This window comes from Ursus maritimus, unplaced genomic scaffold (genome assembly GCF_017311325.1).
Source record: "Ursus maritimus isolate PB19 unplaced genomic scaffold, ASM1731132v1 scaffold_2, whole genome shotgun sequence".
Lineage (NCBI taxonomy): Eukaryota > Metazoa > Chordata > Mammalia > Carnivora > Ursidae > Ursus > Ursus maritimus.
The window spans coordinates 38,966,595-38,988,904 of NW_024424452.1; the positions used below are offsets into that span (position 1 = coordinate 38,966,595).

The 22,310-nt window shown below is 48.3% G+C and overlaps 1 protein-coding gene across 4 annotated transcripts in view; it reads left to right on the forward strand.

Annotated features, from left to right (window-relative positions):
• LUC7L (LUC7 like) overlaps positions 1 to 19,044 on the forward strand; it is a 36,936-nt gene extending 17,892 nt beyond the window's left edge. For 2 of the 4 annotated variants that reach the window (XM_040635647.1, XM_040635645.1), the window contains 7 exons: positions 2,536 to 2,646; positions 3,507 to 3,650; positions 8,509 to 8,685; positions 11,928 to 12,016; positions 17,047 to 17,076; positions 17,733 to 17,937; positions 18,694 to 18,832. In XM_040635647.1, the coding sequence (XP_040491581.1) occupies positions 2,536 to 2,646; positions 3,507 to 3,650; positions 8,509 to 8,685; positions 11,928 to 12,016; positions 17,047 to 17,076; positions 17,733 to 17,904 (723 nt within the window). In that variant the 3' untranslated portion in view covers positions 17,905 to 17,937; positions 18,694 to 18,832. Of the gene's footprint in view, positions 1 to 2,535; positions 2,647 to 3,506; positions 3,651 to 8,508; positions 8,686 to 11,927; positions 12,017 to 17,046; positions 17,077 to 17,732; positions 17,938 to 18,693 lie in introns of all 4 variants that reach the window. The other 2 variants (XM_040635646.1, XM_040635644.1) reach the window with 1 other exon arrangement.
• Positions 19,045 to 22,310: the final 3,266 nt, after the last annotated feature.

Below are 22,310 nucleotides of genomic sequence, written 5' to 3' on the forward strand. Positions count from 1 at the left end.
GTTCACTATGACCAGTCTCCTTGATAGAGTGTCTCAGGCTCACTGATTTTTGGCCAGTGTGTCATTTCTGCTGGGCTGGCAACACTGGGAATAGCACCGCACAGCCCTGAGTGTGGAGGAACAGCCTCCAGAGCAGTGAGACGCACGTGCCTACTGGATGCCGGTTCCGTGCTCAGGCCTCAGTAGTCCGTGTTTCCTCATACCACTCTGGTGACTTTCTAGGAAATGGCAGGTTGTGATTGGGACTTAAGTTTTAGAATTGAATACCCCCCCTTTTTTTTAGATTTTATTTATTTAAGAGAGAGAAAGCATTAGGGGGGTGTGCAGAGGGAGAAGGAGAAGCAGGCTCCCTGCTGAGCAGGGGGACCCCATGTGGGGCTCGATCCCAGGACCCTGGGGTCATGACCTTAGCTGAAGGCAGATGTGTAACCCACTGAGCCATCCAGGTGCCCTGACTCGAATACCGTTTTTTAAAAAAATAAATTTATTTAAACCTCTCCTCTTTGATATATTTTAGGACTCAATCTGAAATGGACAAGCACATTGAAGAGGAGAAGGGGCTGTAGAACAGACTGCCATCTTTTTTAAGTTTTTTATTTTTTATTATTTGAGAGAGAGCATGAGAAGGGGAGAGGAACAGAGGGAGAGGGAGAAGCAGGCTACCCCCTGAGCAGGGAGCTTAACTCAGGACTCTATCCCAGGACCCTGGGATCACAATCTGAGCTGAAGGCAGATGGGCGACCAACTGAGCCACCCGGGCATCTCAAAAGTGCCATCTTTTTAAGAACGTGGCAGTTAAAAGATGTCTCTGTGGTCTGCCTATTCTGTGTTGTGAAGTTACCATTTAGTTTTCAGCTTACCAGATGTCTGAGTCTCTAGCTCATTTGAATTTTGCTGAAGCTGCAGCTGGTTGCTTTAATTGGTCGAGGTGCTGGTAGGATTGTCACATGTCACCCACTTGACCCCTGATGGGTGGATTCGTGTGTGTGTCTTGGGTGTGAGATCACACTGTTTGGGTAGGTAACAGGCCTCTGCACCATAGACTCAGTACCTCTTTGTGGGTGCACCTGGGGCATTTGAGGATGGTCTGCTAGGATCCATTGTCCCTTATGAGCATAGGAGGCATGTGACGTGTATCAGTTTGCTGGCACCTTGATCCTGGCAAGGTATCACCCTGTCAGCAGAGTTGTCAGCTCTATCTTTCCAGGAAGTATGGTGCATGCAGACAAATGCTGATCATTTGTTTTCCTGATTGTTTGATTTGAACATAGTGAAGTGTTTATCAGGGAATATTTGGGATGACCAACAACAGGAAAGAGGTTCTGAATTCCAAAATTATGGAGTGAAATTGGGAGTTGGCCTCAGTGGGTCATTCTGCGTTAGCCTTTCTCCAGCACCCTGACGGGCTTGGCACCATCACAGAGCCTCTTTTCTGTCTTGACTGATGTCCAAGTATGCATTTATTTGAAAAGAGTGTTTAAGATTTCCGGAGGAGACCATAACCCTGTTGTCCATTCCAATGTCACGCTCATCCTTATAGAGGGCTTTCTTAACAGTTGACCTGCTCTCTCTGGCCATCTTTGGGCAGAGGGACATAGATTATCACCACTTGGTCTGTTGGCCTAACTTTTATCTGCTTTATATCATCTCCATCCAAAGTTTTATCTTCTCTATGTTTTGGTGATAGATCACGTGATCCAGTCCTGTCATCCTGTGCTAAGCTCCCTGCTGTCATACTTAACACAATGCCAACATCTGCAGGTGGACTAGTGGGTGTAATTTCAGAGGTGCTGCTTGCCAACCACTGGTCGTAGCCTGACAGACACCCTATTTATATGTTTATCGGAAGTTATGCTGGGGCCTTTGGTCATGGCAAATTAACTGTCTAATACATGTGAAGCAGCTTATTACTAGTGTTTTAGTGTTTCCCCCACAGGTCTTTTCAGAGTGAGCAATTAGATTTCTAGCTTCTTTTCCTTTATCTCTTTGGGTAAGTAATAACCAGTTTTCCTGCTGCTTTAGACAGGCAATAACTAACCATGCTCACAGCTCTCAGTAATATTTGTTCTATTGTTTTGTTTTGAGGTGGAAGGGGGAACTCTACCCTCAGAACATGAGGGAATAATATTTACGTGGCTCACACAGACCAGTGAGTACATCATCGGCATCCCCACAGCTCACCAGAAGAGGGCCTCTGATAACTAGTCTCAGTCCAGCCTTTCCTACCCCTCAGAGAACACTATTATTTACGGCCAAAAAAAAAAATCGGGAAATGTTATTGAGGGATGGGGGTCCTTTTACAAATTTTAGAAATAAATAGCGGTGAAAAGACCATGCTTCTGAATGATCACTTGGTTTAACAAACTTCCCTTGATTTAATGTGATTGTTGATGTGCCAGCTGTAGTGTAGTTGAAGATCTTCCCACTGAACTTACAGGCTTTAAGAAACCGACCCAGGAGTGTATGTCCTATTGAACTGACAGGTTCCAAGACCTTACTCGAAACTGACCACGCTGTCTGCTTCTCCTGAGCTAGGCGATGGATCACTTGGAGTCCTTCATCGCGGAGTGTGACCGCAGAACTGAGCTTGCCAAGAAGCGCCTGGCAGAGACACAAGAGGAGATCAGTGCGGAAGTTTCTGCGAAGGTATGCCTGGGTGACTTTCTCCTCGAGTTGTGTGTACAAATCAGTGTCTGGTAAAAACCAGCCTGCCAACAGACTAACAGCTTATCATGAGCACTGACTGTGCTGTCTTTCGGGTGGACAGTCCTTGCTGCCTCGGTGCTTCTTAGTAAGGAGAGAGAGCTGTCAGCAAGCTCTCTACCTCCAGGAGCTGCTTGCTGCCTCTGTCCCTCCCCCCACTGTACATATTTATTAAAGTTTGCTTTTTAAACACCCCCACAAAAAGCAGGAAATGGGGGACAGTTAGTTGGGAAATGGTTAGACACTGATGCAGCTGTCCTGAAGAATGAAGAAGATACATCTATGTGTTGTTGGCCTATCAGCACATCCTCCTTCGGTTCCCCGTCTTTGAGTGCAGCTGACGAGTCTCTTCAGTGTCCTTTCCTCTCAGTTTTATAAAAGCCTTGCTTAGGATATGTGTGTTGCTACCTTAAATCCTAAATTATTAGGCATTCTGCTTACGGTACAAGTTTGTGCATTTAATCCCGGACATTTTATGGCCCTTACCCGAAGGTTGAGTTGTGATAGAGGACGTGAGAAGAGACAGCCTGGAAAGTGACCACCATAATGACCTATGCCACCATGTTCGAAGCGACAGGCATGCTGCTCCTCTTACTGGAATGCAGCGTGCAAGTTTAGTTTAAGGTCAGAGTCACAGCGGTGCCAGTAAAGATGTCAAAATTGTTACAGTTTGCTTGTGATCCACTGAGGATCTTGGCTATTCCATTTAATTTTGGTAGAACAGAGCAGACGTACAGCAAGAGAAACACTCATTGTCTCTGTGTTTTAGATGTCTGCTTACCTGATTGTTCGTCTTCTTTCAGGCAGAAAAAGTACATGAATTGAATGAAGAAATAGGAAAACTTCTTGCTAAAGCTGAGCAACTGGGAGCTGAGGGAAATGTGGATGAATCCCAGAAGATCCTTATGGAAGTGGAGAAAGTCCGTGCAAAGAAAAAAGAAGCTGAGGTTGGTGGGAAAATGTCTTGAAGAAAGAGGAAATGTAGTAACCCCTGAATGTTGACCGTTTGGGCTAAAATTAAACTATTCCATTTTTTAAAAAATTTTATTTATTTATTTGACAGAGAACACAAGCAAGGGGAGTATGAGAGGGAGAAGCAGGCTTCCCATGGAGCAGGGAGCCCGATGCGGGGCTTGATCCCAGGACCCTGGGATCATGACCTGAGCCGAAGGCAGATGCTTAACGACTGAGCCACCCAGGCGTCCCAAACTATTCCATTTTTTGAATATTGGGAAGAAATTGGAAATAGGGTGCTATGTGGACAGGGTTTGTAGGATTTAGTGTCTGCACATACTTGGGTTTGTGACTTTGCTCTGTTCCCTGTGACCCTTGTGTGACATTGGACCCATCACTTGCCAGCCCTGAGCACAACACCCATATGCAGTGCACAGTCCCAAGAGTGGAAGAGTCACTGCAGTGGTGTCATTTTACTCTCTGATCCTCTGGCTCTGTAGGGGTTTGCTGGGCTGTGGTGGTCACTTAGCTGGCGTGAGTGGGCCAGAGTTGTAGTGCAGGTTGCCCTAAAGAACAAAACCTGGGTGTTCTTGGTGACACTGCATCCCTGGTAGAGAGAACCTGTGCAGATTGAGGGTGGCATCCAAGCTGGGGTACCAGGCCAGGACAGGCAGAGTAGTGGAGAAACTGAGTCAGGGACTCAGTGTTTGTATTGTTGACAGCCGTTTTCTTCCTAGATTATTTTATCCATTGGATATGCTCTGAGTCTCGAGTCTTTACCACTGGAACTGGAAATGGCTCACATGGGCTTTGAGAATGGTGGGAACGGTAGAGTCAGAAGGAGGCGGGGATGGTTGTATTCCTGGAGTAAATGCTTGTTGAGCTCCAGCTGTGTGCCAGATAGTTTTTAGTTGTTATTTTTGGTTTGTTTGTTTTAAAGATGTTATTTATTTCAGAGAGAGCAGAGCAAGAGAGAGCATTGAGCGGCAGCGGGGTTGGGGATGGGGGTGGGGCAACAGGGGGAGGGAGAGGGAGAAGCAGACTCCCCTCTGAGTAGGGAGCCAGACACAGGACTTAATCCCAGGTCTGTGAGATCATGACCTTAGCTGAAGGCAGACACTTAACCAGTTGAGTCACCCAGACACCCCAGATAGTTTTTAGTTGTGAACAAACCAGAGGAGGCCCTCCTCATAGAGACAGTGCTGGGGTTGGGAGGGGGTACAGACAGAAGAGTATGTGAACAGATGGATAAGATTCAGATGAAGATAGGTGCTCAAAAGAAACGGGATCTGAGTTTGAGAGTGACTTTGTGTTGCCAGGGGTCTCCAGGTGGGGTTAGGGTTATCCTAGAAGTGCCCTTACCTGAGACCCACAGGCTGAGAAGGTTAGTAAGATTGGTGTGGTCAGGGAGGCTGGGTAGAGATGAGGAAATGGAATGTAGGTACCCGTGGTGCAGGTTCCTCTTTGGTTACCTCTGTACCCCTGGTTCAGCACGGTGCATAACACACCGTGGGAGCTCAGGAATGATTAACTGAATGCATAAGTGGTGCTCAGGGCCTGTGGGTGCTAGAGCGATGCCCACTGTGGCGGTGGTGAGTCCAGAGAGCAGAAGGGTTACTGAAGATGGGGCCATGCTAGGGTTGGGGTCAGCAGCACGTGTCCGTTGGAGGGCGGTGCTGAGATACTGCTTCATACCTCTGGCAGAACAACACCCCCTTCAGTGATGTTCATAAATAATATAGTCCGTTCGTGAACACGAGAGGGAAAAGAGTTCACAATACAGGTGGATGTTTTGTACGTAAAATGTATTCACGCCGAAACACAGATGGGGTCATGAATGTGACAGTTGCGGGTGATGTTTGAATCAGATCCCTTCATTGCCATGGAGGTGCGACTTGGTAAAGTTCCAAACAGTGTTCCCTGGTTGACAGAGTAGTTCTGTTTCTGGGAAGTTGGGTGTATATTTAAATTCTGCATTTTGCACAGGATTTGATAAGTCCCTGACGTTTATTATAAATATAAGTCATGTACATGAATCTTTAACTTAGAATCTGAACTCTTATCTACTGAAATGGGAAATAAGTGTTTATGTGTAGAACAGAGTCAGGCTCCTTGCGTTGCTGACTGCTCTACCAGAAAGGCCAGAGAGTCAGGAGGGAAGGTCTGTCACCTCTTGGTACACCCCGAGACCCAGCCCTTCATGCTTCCAAGAGTAGAGCAGACACCAGAAATCCCTGGGATGGGTCAGAGATTTGTATGTGGATGTAAGTGATTGTAGATGACGGGTTCATCATGTGGATGTCTGCAGACAGCCCAGACAGGAGCAGGGCGTGGGATGCACAGCTGTTCGTGCCCAGGACTCGTAGCATCCTTACCCTGGCCATTGTCCTCCATCACCATCACTGAGAGTGCCCCCAGGAGGCAGCACCAGTTCTTTAAAACCACTGGGCAAGAGAGGATGGTGTGGGGGAGGCCTCCTCCGTGCTGATCTCTGGTGGTGTGGCACCTGTGGGTTCCTTTCTGCTCTCGGCAGGCAAGAGTGGTCAGTAGTCTCAAGGAATAATACAGAGAGATCCCGTGTGCCCTTTATCCAGTTTCCCGGTGATAACATTTTGAAAAACCATAACACAATACGATAGGATGTTGACAGTCACAATATGGGATATCCGTCACCACTGAGATCTCGTCCATCACCCTTCTGTAGCCATACCCATTTCTCTGACCCCTGGCAACTACGAAGCTCTCCTCCGTCTCTATATGCTGGTCATTTTAGGAAGGTTGTGTAAATGGAGTCATACAGTATGTAATCTTCTGAGACTTTTTTTTTTTCACTCAGCGTAGAGTTTATTTTGAAAGAAATTAGAGGTTGGTAGTCACAGTTTCAAAATTACAGAAAGGGATAGAATATCACAAATGTTCGTGTGTCCACCATATTTATCATTTTTGCCTAAGGTTTTTGGTTTTTTTTTTTCTTTCTGATAAAATCTGTAGCACATCAGAATGGAAATTGAGGTTCCTGGTGCTTCCCTCTCCAGTCCCCTCCTGTTTCTCCCCAGAGGCAGGCATTAGTGTGCATTCAATTCTGTCTTTATCCTTTATTACATATGCTGCCCATAAGCTCTGTGTATGTGTGTGTGTGCGCGCGCGCGCACGCGTGTGCATAACTTGTGCTTTTAAAAAATCCCACATAAATGCGGTGTATGTCTTTCTCGCTTGCATTATTCACTCACCACTGTTTGTAAGGTCTCTGCTTGTTGCTGCATACAGCTTCCTTCAGTTTATTGCTTTAGGGTTCCGTTTCATGAACACGTGACTGTCCGTTGGCAGTTTTCTAGGTTATTTGTGGTTTCTCACCTTCACAGACAGTTCACAACAAGTGTCCTTGCACTTGTTTGCTGGCACATGTATGAGCGTGTTCCAGGACATATGCCTGGAAGAGTTCCTGGAAATGGCACACAGCTGTCTGGCTTTCACAGATAATTGAGTTGCACTCCCTGTTAGTTGCACCAACGTAGTCTCCTACCAGCAGTGAATGAGAGTCCCTGCTTTTTGATGTCTTTGCCAGTGTAGTGAATGCCGTGGTATCTTATTTTAATCTGCATTTGCCAGGGGATTTTGAATACATGAATTAATGGAAGATCCCTTTATTTTTTTATTTTTTATCTTTTAAATTTTTAAAAAAGGTTTTATTTATTTATTTGTCTGGGAGGGGGTATGAGCACAAGCGGGGGGAGTGGCAGGCAGAGGGAGAAGCAGGCTCCCCACTGAGCAAGGAGCCTGATGGGGGACTCGATCTCAGGACTCTAGGATCTCGACCTGAGCAAAAGGCAGATGCTTAATCAACTGAGCCACCCAGGTGTCCCATGGAAGATCCCTTTAAATAAGGATCAGTGACTATTGGAAAGCATTTCTTTCTTTTTCTTTTCTTTCCTTTCCTTTTCTTCTTTCTTTCTCTCTCTTTCTTTCTTTCTTTCTCTTTCTTTTTCTTTCTTTCTTTCTTTCTTTCTTTCTTTCTTTCTTTCTTTCTTTCTTTCTTTCGATTTCATTTATTCATTTGAGAGAGAGAGACAGAGAGTGCACAAGCAGAGGGAGAGGGAGAAGCAGACTCTCCGCTGAGCCAGCCAGAAGCCCAGTGTGGGGCTCGATCCAGGGACCTGGAGATCATGACCTGAGCCAAAGACAGATTCTTAACATTAACATCGGAGCCTCCCAGGCGCCCCTGAAATATATTTCTTAAGCCTGGGTCTTGAAGGCGTGTTTTGACTTTGGCACCAGCACCAGGAGCCATGTCATGTTCATTTCTTCTGTATTTTATCCATTCTGACTGGAGTGGCTGCTGGAGGGGGGTGTGTTTTGCTCAGTTCTATCAGACATGTTCTTATTTGAAGAGAGTGTCTAATGTATTTGTCCGTCCAAATTTTAGCTTTTAGGGCAGCGTTGGCATACAGCTTTCTGGACGTTGGGACACAGTCTCCATGAGTGGCTCTTGTGTGTTTTGCTTGTTTATTTGGTTTGGGTTTTGTGCTTTATTTTTTTGAAGGCCCCTTTTGAAGAGTCTCCCTTGCTTCTCTGGTTCTCCTAGAGCTCTCCACTGCGCAGAACTGAGATCTGTCTTCCCTGTTGGCTTCTGAGAACAGACAACATCCTGCTTGTCTGAGAATTTTGAATGTTCCTTATTGCTTTGAAATCATGATTGTTAGTTCATTTCGTAAAGAAGCGATGGAAATTGAGTCCAGTTTTTGTTTATTTAAGTCACCTCTATAGTCCCTTCAAATATTTCCATTTTGGGGGTTGAATATTTAGTTGTGGTTCTGTGTACCTCATTTTCATTGCTCTGTTCCCATTGTCCAGGAAGAATACAGAAATTCCATGCCTGCATCCAGTTTTCAACAGCAGAAGCTGCGTGTCTGTGAGGTCTGTTCGGCCTACCTTGGCCTCCATGACAATGACCGTCGTCTTGCAGACCACTTCGGGGGCAAGTTACACTTGGGGTTCATTCAGATCCGAGAGAAGCTTGATCAGTTGAGGGTACGTTAATATGTTGTTTCTGGAGAAACCCAAGAAGTCTTGCTATGCCTTCTTATTAACTTATAGAAAACCTTGAGTTTTGACCTTTTCTTTTTTTTAAAGATTTTATTTATTTACTTGAGAGATAGTGTGTGCACAAATGGGGGGGGGTGGCAGAAGGACAAGCAGACTCCCTGCTGAGCAGAGAGCCTGATGGGGGGCTCGATCCCAGGACCCTGAGACTGTGAAGCAACTTTTGGCACTTAAGTGAGTGAGCCGCCCAGGCACTGCTGTTTTTGTCTTTTCTAAGAACATGCCTTGAGTTTTATAGTGAAGTATTCAGATTTTATCACTCAGATACACAAGAGAACTAAGGTCTCAGAATCCAAAGGGACCTTGGATATTTATTTAGTCTGCACTTGTTTGCAGGAAGAAAAACACAGAGTCTAGTCCTGGTACAAAGAGCTCTTGCATACCTCTGAAATAACATTTGGTTGGAGATGGGAAGAGCCAGTAGTCTCGTTTTTCTCTTTGGGCAGAGACGGATGCGTGGATAGTGGTTAGGTTAGATAGAAGATCACACTTTCTGGCCTTTGCCTTTGAGCCTCCTTGGAAGGACGAGAACATGGTGAGGCTCTTTGGATAGTGCTGTTCCACAGCTGGCCATTTTGTCTCTTCCTCAAGGCTCCTCAGTTTCCTCGGTTAGACTCTGAAGCTTATTTTGGGTATGGAACGCTCGGAAAGGTGAGCATGTTTCAGATATTTTGAATTATTTTTCAGACTGGTGGAGTGCTCCCTGTTGTGTTTCGGGACCACTAGGGTGGGGTGCTGGGAACTATGCAGGTCTTCCCTCCCAGACACGTGAAATTTGGTGGAGTCAATGGCACTTGACTGGGACTCTATGACAGTCAAGGTGGAGGGCCTTGTGTGACCCTAGAAGGAGCAGGGAGCAGAGCCTTGCACCTGAGGGGGCGTTGCCAGTAGGTGAGGTGTGAACTTGGCACTGGGAATGGAGCTGGGGTGGCAGCCACTGGCCTGAAAATATTTTGCTCCTGAGCTCCCAACAGAATTCTGAAAAGTGATACACTTTGTTACACATTTTTTTTTTTAAGATTTATTAATTTGAGAGAGCATGCACGTGAGCAAGGGGAGGGGCAGAGGGGGAGACAGAATCGAAAGAGAATCCCTGGGTAGACTCTCCACTGAGCACAGAGCCCCCGAGATCATGACCTGAGCCAAAGTCAGGTGCTTAAGGGACTGAACCACCCAGTTGCCCCTTCCATTTCTCCTTTAAATTGTATTTCCATTTCATATCACCCCATAATTTTGTTTTGATATTTTTTTATACCTGAAAGCCTTTAATGTTTTTAACATGTATCTCTCCAACAGAGATGAGACTGTACTGAAATTTTCCCCCCTGAAACCTTAAGAACTTAAGTTTTTGGGTTTTTTTTTAAGATTTTCTTTTTCAGTAATCTTCACACACACCATGGGGCTGAAACGTAAAAACCCTGAGATCAAGAGCCACATGGTCTCCTGGCTGAGCCAGCCTGACGTCCCTAAAGAACTTAAGTATTAACTAGAAAGCATGCTTTATCTTTGCAGTATGAGTTGTACAAAGTTGACCAAAACAACACAAATACATTACCGATTTTGGTAATGGCTATTCAACTAATAACAGAAAACATGTTGGAAGTGCACCTCTAAACAGGCAGAAGGGTGAGAGTTCTGGGCCCTAATCAGAGATGGCTTCATTTCCAGTGGCCCCAGAGGTGCTCACACCTCCAGGCCATACGCCAAGGTAATAGCGATGCAAGGCCTTCTCTCTTAGGGGTGGAAGAACAGTGTCTGGGAAGTAGAGAGGTTTGGAAAGGAGTTAATAGCACACCATAGCCTTGTGCTTGGTCACATCCCCTTTAGGAAGAGTGTGCATGTAAGTCGAGGGGCCGAAACTCCCATCCTTAACCTTAATGTGTCCATCCTTGTGTGCCTGCTCAGGTCCAGGACAAGTGAAGCCAGGGGTGGAGAGCCAGAGACGCCAGACAGGAGGGCTCTCACACCTTGAGAGTGCTTTGAGGAGGATAGCTGGCCCCTCTCGCTCAGTCCTTGCTGTACCCTTTTGTTCGGGGGCCTGGTTCCAGTCTCTCCTGAGATGTAGGGTTATCCTTTGTGCCTTCATGAGCATGAGAAGAATGGTGACCCTTTGTCTCCCGGGCCCTACTTTACTCCCCCTTAGGGCTTCATTCCATCAGCAGAGGGGTGGGGGCATCAAAAGGCTTTGGGTTGATATTGGGGGTGGGGTTATGTAGACTGGACCTACTGCTTTGAGCTAAGCTGTGTCAGTAGTGTTCCATAGTGGAGTTTTTCTGGGATGCCTCCAGCGTCTTCTCTGTTGTGTCACCATCAAGCCTGATGAGCCAGGTATTGAGCTTGGTGTTAAACACCAGTTGCGGGTGCACCTGGCTGGCTCACTGGGTAGAGCACGTGACTCTTGATCTCGGGGTTGTCAGTTTGAGCCCCAAAGTGGGTGTAGGGATTACTTAAAAATAAAATATTGAAGAAAGCAAGCAAACAAGAAAGCCAGCCGGCTGTGGAGTGTTCACGGTCTGTCTCCCCGGGCCTGCTGTCCCCATGAGGCCGGGTCTGAAGCCAGTGTAGCGCTCAGCACTCCAAACAGGCTGCTCCTGGGCTGCAGAATACGTTTGGTCAGACATGCGTTTTTTACTGGGAAGTGCGTGCAGTCTCCTTTGGGTAAAAAATGAACTTTCTGGATTTGTGTGAAGCAAAAGACCAATTTCTGAGACTTAGGCTATAGCCCCTCTTAAAGTACACAGTTGTCACTGAGTTTATAAGGTGAGTTTATGAAAGCGTTGTTTTCATGTGTTTTCTGTTAGGAAGTTTTAAAGGGGACTATGTTCCTGTTTCCTAAGAGTTTTTTTAGATATCTAAATTACTAATAAGTGAGGTCATATAAAAGTGCGCTTTTTTTTTCCTTAAGATTTTATTTATTTATTTGACAGAGGTAGCTAGAGAGGGAACACAAGCAGGGGGATCTAGAGAGGGAGAAGCAGGCTTCCTACTGAGTAGGGAGCCCGACGCAGGGCTGGATCTTAGGACCCTGGGATCATGACCTGAGCCGAAGGCCGATGCTTCACTGACTGAGCCACCCAGGCATCCCATAAAAGGGCTTTGTTAAACAAATATTCATACTCTAGTTGGTATAACTTTTTCTTCTCTCATTTTCCTACTTTTTGTTTATTTAGAAAACTGTGGCTGAAAAGCAGGAGAAGAGAAATCAGGATCGACTGAGGAGGAGAGAGGAGAGAGAGCGAGAGGAGCGACTGAGCAGGAGGTGAGTCCACAGCGCACACATGCCCAAGGGGGCCTGCTGCTTCCTTGCAGTCTGGCTTGTAGCAGTCGGGGTCGGCCACGGACCTTCGTGGCCCTTCAAAGACGAATAAGCAAACATGCAGCCTGTTCAGAAGAGCGGGGTTTCGGCTGGCCTGGGGGGAGCGCTGTGTGGTGCGGACAGTGGCGACCTGACTCTGCCTCGGAACGTGTAGGGGAGGGCTGAGCAGTCGAAACAGGAGAGGAACCTGCGGTGCCCTGACCTGCCTCATGGGGACGCTCAGGTGACAAGTCGGGCAGGAGCTGAGACTCTCTGGAGCTGGAGCATGCTCTGTCACAGCCATACTTGCTGAAGGGAAAACCCATCAGGGAGGGGCCTTAGGTCTGAGCCGACTCTGGAGTTGACTGAGGGTTGTGGGGCCCTGCTGAGAACAAGCGTAGGTGGTAAGGGTGGAAGCAGCGAGAGTCCTGGTGAAGGAGCTGCCAGTTACAGGTGAGGGTGAGAAGGGTCTGGGTGTGTTGTGGGGGTAGAGCTGATAAGATTTGCTGGTATGAGGTGAGGCAGGCAAAGGGGGAGTACAGCTGGCCTCATGGGTTCTGGCCTGGAGTTGCCACTTAGGGTGATGGTGAAGACTGGGAGCAGTACTGGGGTGAGGAGGGGGTGGTGGGGAGTAGAATTTGGTTGTGGCCATATTTCAGTTTGAGGTGCTTGGAGACATCTGGTCAGAGTTCATGGAAAAGGCTGGAGCCAGGACTGTACTGTCATGGGGTACAGCTCACTGTCCTCGAAAGGCCCAGAAGCTGGGCTTTCCTGGAGGAATTTGTGTATAATTCAGAAATGACAAATAAGTGTTTGTTGTACTTTTTGTGTTTCTTTTCATTACTTTAATTATCTAACAGATTTTGGTTGTAAAGAGACTCAAACAAAAACAAAATAGATTGAAACAGTATAAAAAGGTATTAAGCAAAACACTTCAGTCCCTTTTTTACACAAAAGTGACCACTGCTCTGGCAGGGTGTGTATGTGTATGGGTCCATGTGAGACTTTCCCCAGCAGTAGTGCTCTTGACAGATAAGGTGTCCTTGCAGTGACATGGCATAACGCAGTAGCCTTTTTCTCTTCCCTACCTTCGTAATCTTTGCCCATCCCCACCCCCGCCTCTGGCAACCACCAGCCTGTTCTGTCTGCGAGTTTGGGTTTTTTTAGATTCTGCGTATCACTGAGATCATACGTTACTTGTCTTTCTCTGTCTGACTGGTTTTATTTATTTATTTATTTATAAAGATTTTATTTATTTATTTGACAGAGATAGAGACAGCCATCGAGAGAGGGAACACAAGCAGGGGGAGTGGGAGAGGAAGAAGCAGGCTCATAGCGGAAGAGCCTGATGTGGGGCTCGATCCCATAACGCCGGGATCACGCCCTGAGCTGAAGGCAGACGCTTAACCGCTGTGCCACCCAGGCGCCCCTGTCTGACTGATTTTAAATAGCATAATGCCTTCGCGGTCCATCCATGTTGTCACAGATGGCAGGGTGTCCTTCTGTTTTGTGCTGGAGTAGTTCGCTGTGTATATACCTCACATCTTCTTTATCCATGGATCTGTCGTTTGACACTTAGCTTGTCTCCGTGTCTCGGCTCTTACAATTAATGATGCACTGAACATAGGGGTGTGGAGGTCTTTTCAAGACAGTGATTTTATTTTCTTTGGATAAGTACTCAGAAGTAGGGTCATGGGACCACGTGGTAGTTCTGTTTTTAATTTCTCGAGGACCCTCCTTACTGTTCCACAGCAGCTCTACCAGTTTACTTGGCCCGCCAACAGTGCACGAGTGTTCCTTTTGTCCATGTTCTCACCAACACTTGTTATTTCGCACCATGTTTGTTTGTCTTATTGTTTTGTTCTGTTTTATTTGTTATCTCTTAAGGCTTGGGTGGGTGTTGCTTTTCTAACAGGTGTGAGGCCATAATATCTCATTGTGGTTTTGATTTGCGTTTCCCTCGTGATGAGCATCTTTTCGTGTACCGGTTGGCCACTTGTGTGTTGGTTTTGAAAAAATGTCTGTTTGGATCCTCTGCCTGCTTTTTATTTTTTATTTATTTAAAAAAAAATTTTTTTTAAAGATTTTATTTATTTATTTGACAGAGACAGCCAGCAAGAGAGGGAACACAAGCAGGGGGAGTGGGAGAAGAAGAAGCAGGCTCCCAGCGGAGGAGCCCAATGTGGGGCTCGATCCCAGAACGCTGGGATCACGCCCTGAGCCGAAGGCAGACGCTTAACGACTGCACCACTGAGGCGCCCCTAAAAAAATTTTTTTAAGACTTTATTTATATTTATTTGAGAGAGAGCAAGAGAGAGAAAAACACAAGCTTGGGGGAGGGGCAGAGGAAGAGGGAGAAGCAGACTCCCCACTGAGCAGGGAGCCAGACACGGAGCTCCATCCTGGACCCCAAGATCATGACCTGAGCGGAAGACAGGCGCTTAACTGACTGAGCCACCCAGGCGCCCCAAGACCCTCTACCTACTTTTTTTTTTTTTTTTTTTTAAAGATTTTATTTATTCATTCGACAGAGATAGAGACAGCCAGCGAGAGAGGGAGCACAAGCAGGGGGAGTGGGAGAGGAAGAAGCAGGCTCATAGCGGAGGAGCCTGATGTGGGGCTCGATCCCACAACGCCGGGATCACGCCCTGAGCCGAAGGCAGACGCTTAACCGCTGTGCCACCCAGGCGCCCCCCTCTACCTACTTTTTAATGGAAGTTTTTTTCCTGTGGAGTTGCAGGCCTTCTTTATGTATTTGGATATCGACCCTTGTCAGGCATTTGGCCCACACGTTTTCTCCCTCTGTTAGGCGGCCTTTCGTCTTGTTGACTGTGACTGTACTGTTCAGAGGCTTCTTAGTTTGATGCAGCCCCACTCGATGTTTGCTTTTGTTTCCTATCCTTTTTAATTTCAATGTATTTATTAGAGAGAGAGAGAGAGAGCGGTACGCACAAACAAGGGGAGCAGCAGGCAGAGAGAGTGGGAGAGGAAGAAGCAGGCTCCCAGTGGAGAAGGGAGCCCGATGCGGAACTCGATCCCAGAACCCTGGGATCACGCCCTGAGCAGACGCTTAACGACTGAGCCACCCAGGCGCCCCTTGATGTATTTTTTAGATTTATTTATTTATTCGTCAGAGAGTGAGAGAGCGCGTACACACAAACAAGGGGAGCAGCAGGCAGAGGGAGAAGCAGGCTCCCTGCTGAGTAAGGAGCCCAATGTGGGACTCAATCCCAGGAGTCTGGGGTTATGACCTGAGCTGAAGGCAGACGCTTAACCAACTGAACCACCCAGGCGTCCCCAATTTCAACTTTTGATGTTTCTATAAAGCTATTTTTGTTTTTTGTGGGGTTTGTGGGTTTTTTTAAAGATTTTACTTACGGGACACCTGGATGGCTCAGTCAGTTAAGCATCTGCCTTCGGTTGGGGATATGATCCCAGAAGAGTCCCACATTGGGCTACTGCCTCAGTGGGGTGTCTGCTTCTCCCTCTGCATGCCGCTCCCTCTGCTTGTGTGCGTGCACGTGCTCTCTCTCTCTGACAGATAAATAAAATCTTTAAAAAGATAAAGATTTTATTTGAAAGAGTGAAAGAGAGCATGAGAGCATGAGCAGGGGGAAGGGCAGACAGAGAAGCAGACTCCTCACTGAACAGAGAGCCCAGTGCTCAGTCCCAGGACCTTGAGATCCTGACCTGAGCCAGAGGCAGACTCTTAATCAACTGAGGCCACCCAGGTGGCCCAATTTTGTTTTTTTTTTGTTTTGTTTTTTATTCTGTATTTTATTTTATTTTAAGATTTTATTTTTATTTATTTGACAGAGAACACAAGCAGGGAGAGCAGGAGAGGGAGCTTGATCCCTGTACCCTGGGATCATGACCCAAGCTGAAGGCAGATGCCCAACTTACTGAGCCACCCAGGCGCCCCTGTTTTGTTTTTTAAAGATTTATTTATTTGAGGGGTGCCTGGGTGGCTCAGTCGTTAAGCATCTGCCTTCGGCTCAGGGCATGATCCTAGAGTTCTGGGATCGAGCCCCACGTCAGGCTCTTCCACTAGGAGCCTGCTTCTTCTTCTCCCACTCCCCCTGCTTGTGTTCCCTCTCTCGCTGGCTTTCTCTCTCTCTGTCAAATAAATAAATAAAATCTTTAAAAAAAAAAAAGATTTATTTACTTGAGAGGGGGCGGGCAAAGGGAGAGAATCTTCAAGCAGACTCCCCGCTGAGTGGAGCCTTACGTGGGGTTCAATCCTAGGACCCTGAGATCATGACTTGAGCCAAAATCAAGAGTTGGTAGCTTAACTGACTGAGCCACCCAGCTGCCCCATAAAACTATTTTTGAAAGAGTACAGTAGTGGTCATCCTTATTTTGATATGTTTGAGTGGTTTATAAAATTCCTTAGAATTCGTAGGACAAGGAATTTAATATATAAGTATTAGTAGGTGTTGGAAAAATTGCTTTCCAAGAAACTGAATTGGATCATCCTTCAGGTGCATGTTGTGTGAACATCTCCTGTCACATCCCCTCAGCACATTTTGCTAGTGATCTTGTTAATTTCTGCTGTAGAACAGAGTGTAAAAGGAGAACCTGTTGTGTCTTGTATTTCTTGGATTGCTGGTTGGTTATATATGTCCCAAGGAGGTCATGTGACCCTCACCTAGTAATGGACCTGTGTCTGGAAATCGAGGCTTTGCTTTAACTTTGGTGACTTTAGATCCTGTCCAGCGTTGCAACTGCTGTGTGACAGTCTGCATAGCTGTGTGAGTGACTTTGAAGAGCCAGTTGTTGAACTCAGAGTATAGCATTTGACCCCTGGGGTTTGGGGGCTGGCCATACTATGAGCATTGACACTTGGAGCTGTGGGCCCGAGAATGGGTGAGCCTCTAGAATATAACAGGACTCAGTGGGAAGCCGATACTCATTCCCCTTTGTAGACTGTGGGGTGGGGCTGTTTGGGGTAAATTATTCATCCTTTCTTTTTTTTTTTTTTCTTCCCATTTTAGGTCTGGATCAAGAACCAGAGATCGAAGGAGGTAGGTTTCCAGATCCATTAACATGTTCTCAAATGCCCTTTTTCCCCCCACACGGATTTTTTTTCTTTTTCTTTTTTAAGATTTATTAGAGAGAGAGAGAGGGTGCACGTGGATGGGTGCGCAGCAGAGGGAGATGGAGAGTCCCGCAGACGCTGCCCTGTGCGTGTAGCCTGACGTGGACCTCGATCTCATGACTCTGAGATCACAACCTAAGTCAAAATCAAGAGTCACTTGACAGACTGAGCCACCCAGGCTCCCCTCCACATGCATTTTTCCTTAAGAGTTAACTTTTTAGCTTCACACTTGTTTTCTGGTGGGCAGGGCTAGTGAGGGACCAAGCTTGGGCCCTATCCCTCTGTTGTCAGGTTGATTGGGGCTTAGTGCCACAGAGGGACCCACTGTAAATGAGAGAGGATGTCAGAAGGTACTGCTGAGGCCTGTGGGGTGGCAGGTGTTTCCTGGCAAGGTGTTTTCAGGAAGCATCAGTGGGAGGGGGCCATAATTCTGAATTGATGCGACTATTGTGAGCCCCAGGTGTAAATTTGTTAGGAGGTGAGGGGAGATGCCACTGAGGCATCCAGCAGAAACTACTGTGAGAGAAGGACTATCAGGATGGGGCAGTATGGCCTTCAGAGCCTTCTGGTTGTCTGCTGCAGGTCACGCTCCCGGGATCGGCGTCGCAGGAGGTCCAGATCTGCCTCCAGGGAGCGACGAAAGTTGTCCCGATCCCGGTCCCGAGACAGACACCGGCGCCACCGCAGCCGTTCCCGGAGCCACAGCCGGGGCCACCGCCGGGCTTCCAGGGACCGGAGTGCGAAATACAAGTAACTACTCTGACTCCTTCAGTAGCTGCAACCAGGAGTGAGCCCCTTCTCTTTGTGTTCCCAGGGTCTTCTGGGGGTCTATCACTGGGGCCTGTTGGCCATACCTGGTAGGGATGGGTCTGGGGCTTTTGTTCAGGAGCCTGGCTGGTCATCTGTGGAACTGAGTGTTGGAGCCTTGAGGAGTCACGAATGGGGCCCAGAGCACAGGGAGCTGTAAGCTCAGAGCAGCAGATGGATTCAGGCCTGAGACAGTTGAGAGGCTGTGGAGGTGGTTACATGGGCGCAGCTCCCTTGTGACCTGCCACATGCTTGGTGTCCTGTCAATACACAGAGCCCCTGGGATTTGTGTCCTGACCAGGCCTGCTTACCTCTGTTGTGGTTTTCTTAAGGAAAAACAACCCAGAAAACATTCATAGTCGCACTGCGAGGTTAGCACTGTGTAAGCACCGTGGGCGCCTTTGTGTGCTTGATCGCAGTCCTTTTCTCTGCGTTTATGCAACGAGTCCGACTCCACACGTGCGCTTCGTGGTTCTTTGCTTTGTTCATGTTGCAGCGATAGCCTACCCCGTTAGGAGAAATCTTTACAGATGGCACTTTTGAGTGGCTGCTTGAACACTCCCTTGTAGTGGCTTGGGCGCTAGATGGCTGCCCTCTGCCTGCCGAGGGCTTCCCCACGTGTGCTGCGTCTCGGCCTTTCCTGACCTGATGTTGAGGGTCCAAGTTGCCTGTGGTCAAGGAGCCAGCCAGAAGGGGGATGCCGGCCTCCTCTGAGCCTCTGGTTCTCGTTTCCCAGGTTCTCCAGAGAGCGGGCATCGAGGGAGGAATCCTGGGAGCATGGGCGCAGTGAGCGAGGGGCCGCTGACTGGAGGCTGGAGAGCTCCAACGGGAAGACAGCTTCGCGGAGGTCGGAGGAAAAGGAGGCTGGCGAGATCTGAACCTACATCTGGGCCTGTAAATAATCTGATAAACATTCGACACAGCCTAAAGTTACCCTTTATATTTGCTGAATACAACTCATCTTTTGTAGTTTACAATTTCTATTGTTTTGGAGCTAGCTGTGAGTTTCTAGAGATGTACAGAGTTGCTCCTGTATTCTGGGGTTATGTTGAGTAGGAATAAATAAATCTGACAGACGGCCTCCTTACTGCTGCGGTGGGGTCTCTGTTGTCCCTCTGTGCTCTAGAGACTTCACCGTGGCCTTCCACACTGGGTGTTCTCCGTGAGCTTTGCTCACCCTCAGAAATTATGACTTAACTGTTAGATGTTCCTTTGACTCTTGGCATCTGATATGCCTGCCGCCCTGCCCTGAGCGTCTGGTGTGCAATGTGCAGGGCTGTCTGCTTGCTGGGCTGCACAGCTCCGCCCCTTGATGCAGACCACAGCAGGCTCTGCGGGGGAGAAGGGAGGTGCCCCATTCCACATCCACTTCTTTAGGAAGGCCTGCCCATCTAGTCTGCTGTTAGCGCGGCCTCAGCCTGGGTCCAGTGAACCACACTGCAGCTCCCCCTTTGGGAGTTACTTAAGGACAAAGAAAGGCCTTTGGACAACATCCACATGACAGTCACAAGGACGTAGTTCAACTCAAGAGAGCCTGGTGTGGTAGCCATGCTCTCAGCCGTTCGGCCACATTTATTAAGAGACCAAAATGAGCCCTTCTGAAAAGGATAACAGGGATCTCTTTTCACTTTTGGAGGCAGGGGTTGGTTTATTCTAGGAGGGAGTTTCTGATGGCTCAGTGTGGAAACAGTCATCCCTACTCCCTCTGTGCAGAGGTTGGCTCAGTGGGCATGTGGTCACTGGGTTTGGGTCTTGTGGCCCCTATCACCGTAATGTGGCTGGTAGTCCTGCTGTGGGCTCTTCTGCCAGAATCTGGTGCTCCTGCAGCATAGGTTTTCCCTGGCTGAGTGTCATCAGGGTGTTCCTCGCACTGCCCTTGTCTGGGGCCCAAGCTAAGCCAGGGAAAAGGGGCCTTGCTGGAATATACTCGCTCGCGGGGGTGGGGGTGGAGGTGGGTGCTTCCAGAAAGCTAAGGGTAAAGATCTGCTTGGTAGGTAGTGTAGACCCCAAGCTAGTTGAGTAGAGGTGTGTCCTCTAGGGTTTGGGAAGTAGACGCAGGTAGGTGCAAAGCCATGAGTGGGTTAAGGGTGGTCCTAAGGAGGGGAGGGGCAAAGGGGATGAGGCCTGGGATCGTGGATGCCTGACTGCTCTGCTGCCTGGCCTGCGCAGTCAGAAAACAGGCTGAAGCAGGCAGAAGACACCCCAAGTCAGGCAGCATGAGAATGCTCAGCTACGAGCCGGGATGACGCCTCCATCCCTCATCTCCTTGAGGGGTGGGCTTTTAAAAAAAAAAGTAAAATACACAAAACTTAACCATTTCAGTCGTCATTAAGTGTGTTCATGTGTTGTGCAGCCATCACCACCATCTGTGGAGGAGTGGTTTGAAAAGGCAGAGTGAAGACATCCCTGGACTTAGGAGTAGTAATGAGGTGTCAGCTGCAAAGGTAAGGCTGAGGTTGAGACAGTTGTAGAGCACCTGGAAGCTGTACCTACTCCCCCCACACGTGGGTGTTCCTAGTCTGTCTGGGAGCAGGTGGTCTTGAGCTTTTGAGCTTGGCTCTTCAGCCTTGTTGCTAGGGGCACCCACCTGTCCCTGGTGCACCCGAGGCCCCTGAGCCTCATGGGTTTCAAGTTCTGCCTGTTCTCCTGTGTGTAGGAGTGTAGTGGACACATGGTCTTGGGCCCTGGGCAGGTGGAAAGGAGGAAGTCAGATTGACGAAGGCCATGCACAACACTCCAAGGACCCCGTAGCTCACCCCAGTTGGGTTCCAGCAGAGGAGAGCTCCCAGATGGGAATGTGGAGGGTGCGTAGGGGAAGTCGCCCATAAATGATAAGGTTGCTGGGGCCAGAGGGGTCACTACCCCACCCTGAGTCCTGTTGAAGAATACAGAAATGTGGGAAATACTTGTTTACATAGAAGCAGGGATGCAGGTCAGGAGGCAGTCGCAGTCCTTGAGGAGATTTGAGTGGGTCAGGCCAACAGGTGTAGATCCTCCAGGGCTCTGAGACCATGGTGGAGTCCAGACTCTTGATGTCCACCCCAGGGCTGTGTGGGGCCCTCAGTCCCTCCCAGACCCTGTTCTTGAGGATTCCCTGCCTTCTGTCCAGTGGTGGAGAACACAGTGACCAGTACCTAGTGTGGGCTGTGGCATGTCCTAACTGCAGAGAGGCCCTGAGCTGTCCTGCAGGACACCTGCAGGGACTTCTGGGGCCACCCTCCAGACTCAAAATAGGGGTCTCTAGCCAGGCCCAGAACTACAGGCTGGTGAAGGGAGGGCTGGAGTGACTGTGTTGGCCCTGCAGCCTGTGTGGGGGCCCATAGGATCCCCAGCAGGGCCCAGCCTTGGGGTACCCGCCCTGGGGTTCACTGTGTCCTGTGGATATGTGGAGATCCTCCCTAGGATAGTGGGATACACTTGGCTGGGAGCACTCTGTGCGAGGTCGTACCCAGGTGTGATGGGAGCAAGTGGGAGAAGGGGTGTGCCCCACAGTGCTTTGGAAGGGACCCTCACCTAGGAATGGGATGGTGGCCGCAGTGGGGTTTGGGACCTGCATGTGGTCCTGCTCAGGAAAGACTTGGACAGTTGACTCAGGCATAAGAAAAACTTGGAGGACTTAGAACAGGTTACTGCCCTGCCTCCCCATCCTGATTTTCTGGGGAGGACCCTAAGAGTGTACTTATTTTATTATTTTGTAGGTAGATTTTTTTTAGTTTAAACACAAAATTCAACATGTTGACCGCTTTTAAATGTATAGTGTTTTTTAAGAAATGTACAATGTTACACTCTCTAGTTTACCACTGCGTAGTTTTAGAACATTTCATCACCCCCAAAAGGAAACCCAGTTACCCATTGGCAGTCACTCCCCCGACACCAGCCCTAGACAGCCACTAACCGGATTGCTGTGTCTTTGGATCTGCCTATTGTGGACACGTCATGTAAGTGAAAGTGCACAGTGCGTGACCTGTGACTAGCCAGCTCCTTTTACTGAACAGTGTTTGCAGGGTCTGTCTGCACAGTAGCTTGTGTCAGTACCACAAACTCGAGTCTCCCTGGGCTGCTGATGCTGTGGCCAGGAGCCGGAATGGGGGCAGCGGGGGTGGGGGGTGATGGGAGTTGGGCTTCAGACCCTAAATGGCACTTCTTCTGGGATGTAAAGTGAGCTGCTTTCTGAGTCCTTAAAGCAGGGCCCCAGCTCTGGCCTTCAGGGCACACGCCAAAGGTAATACTTGGCCTTAGGAAAGGGGGATTGAGGAGTCATCCTCAGTTTCTGGCACAATTAAATGCTTTTATGTCCACTGCACAGTCCCTATACCAGCCCCACAGGCAACCCTTCCCCTACTTGCCTCACAT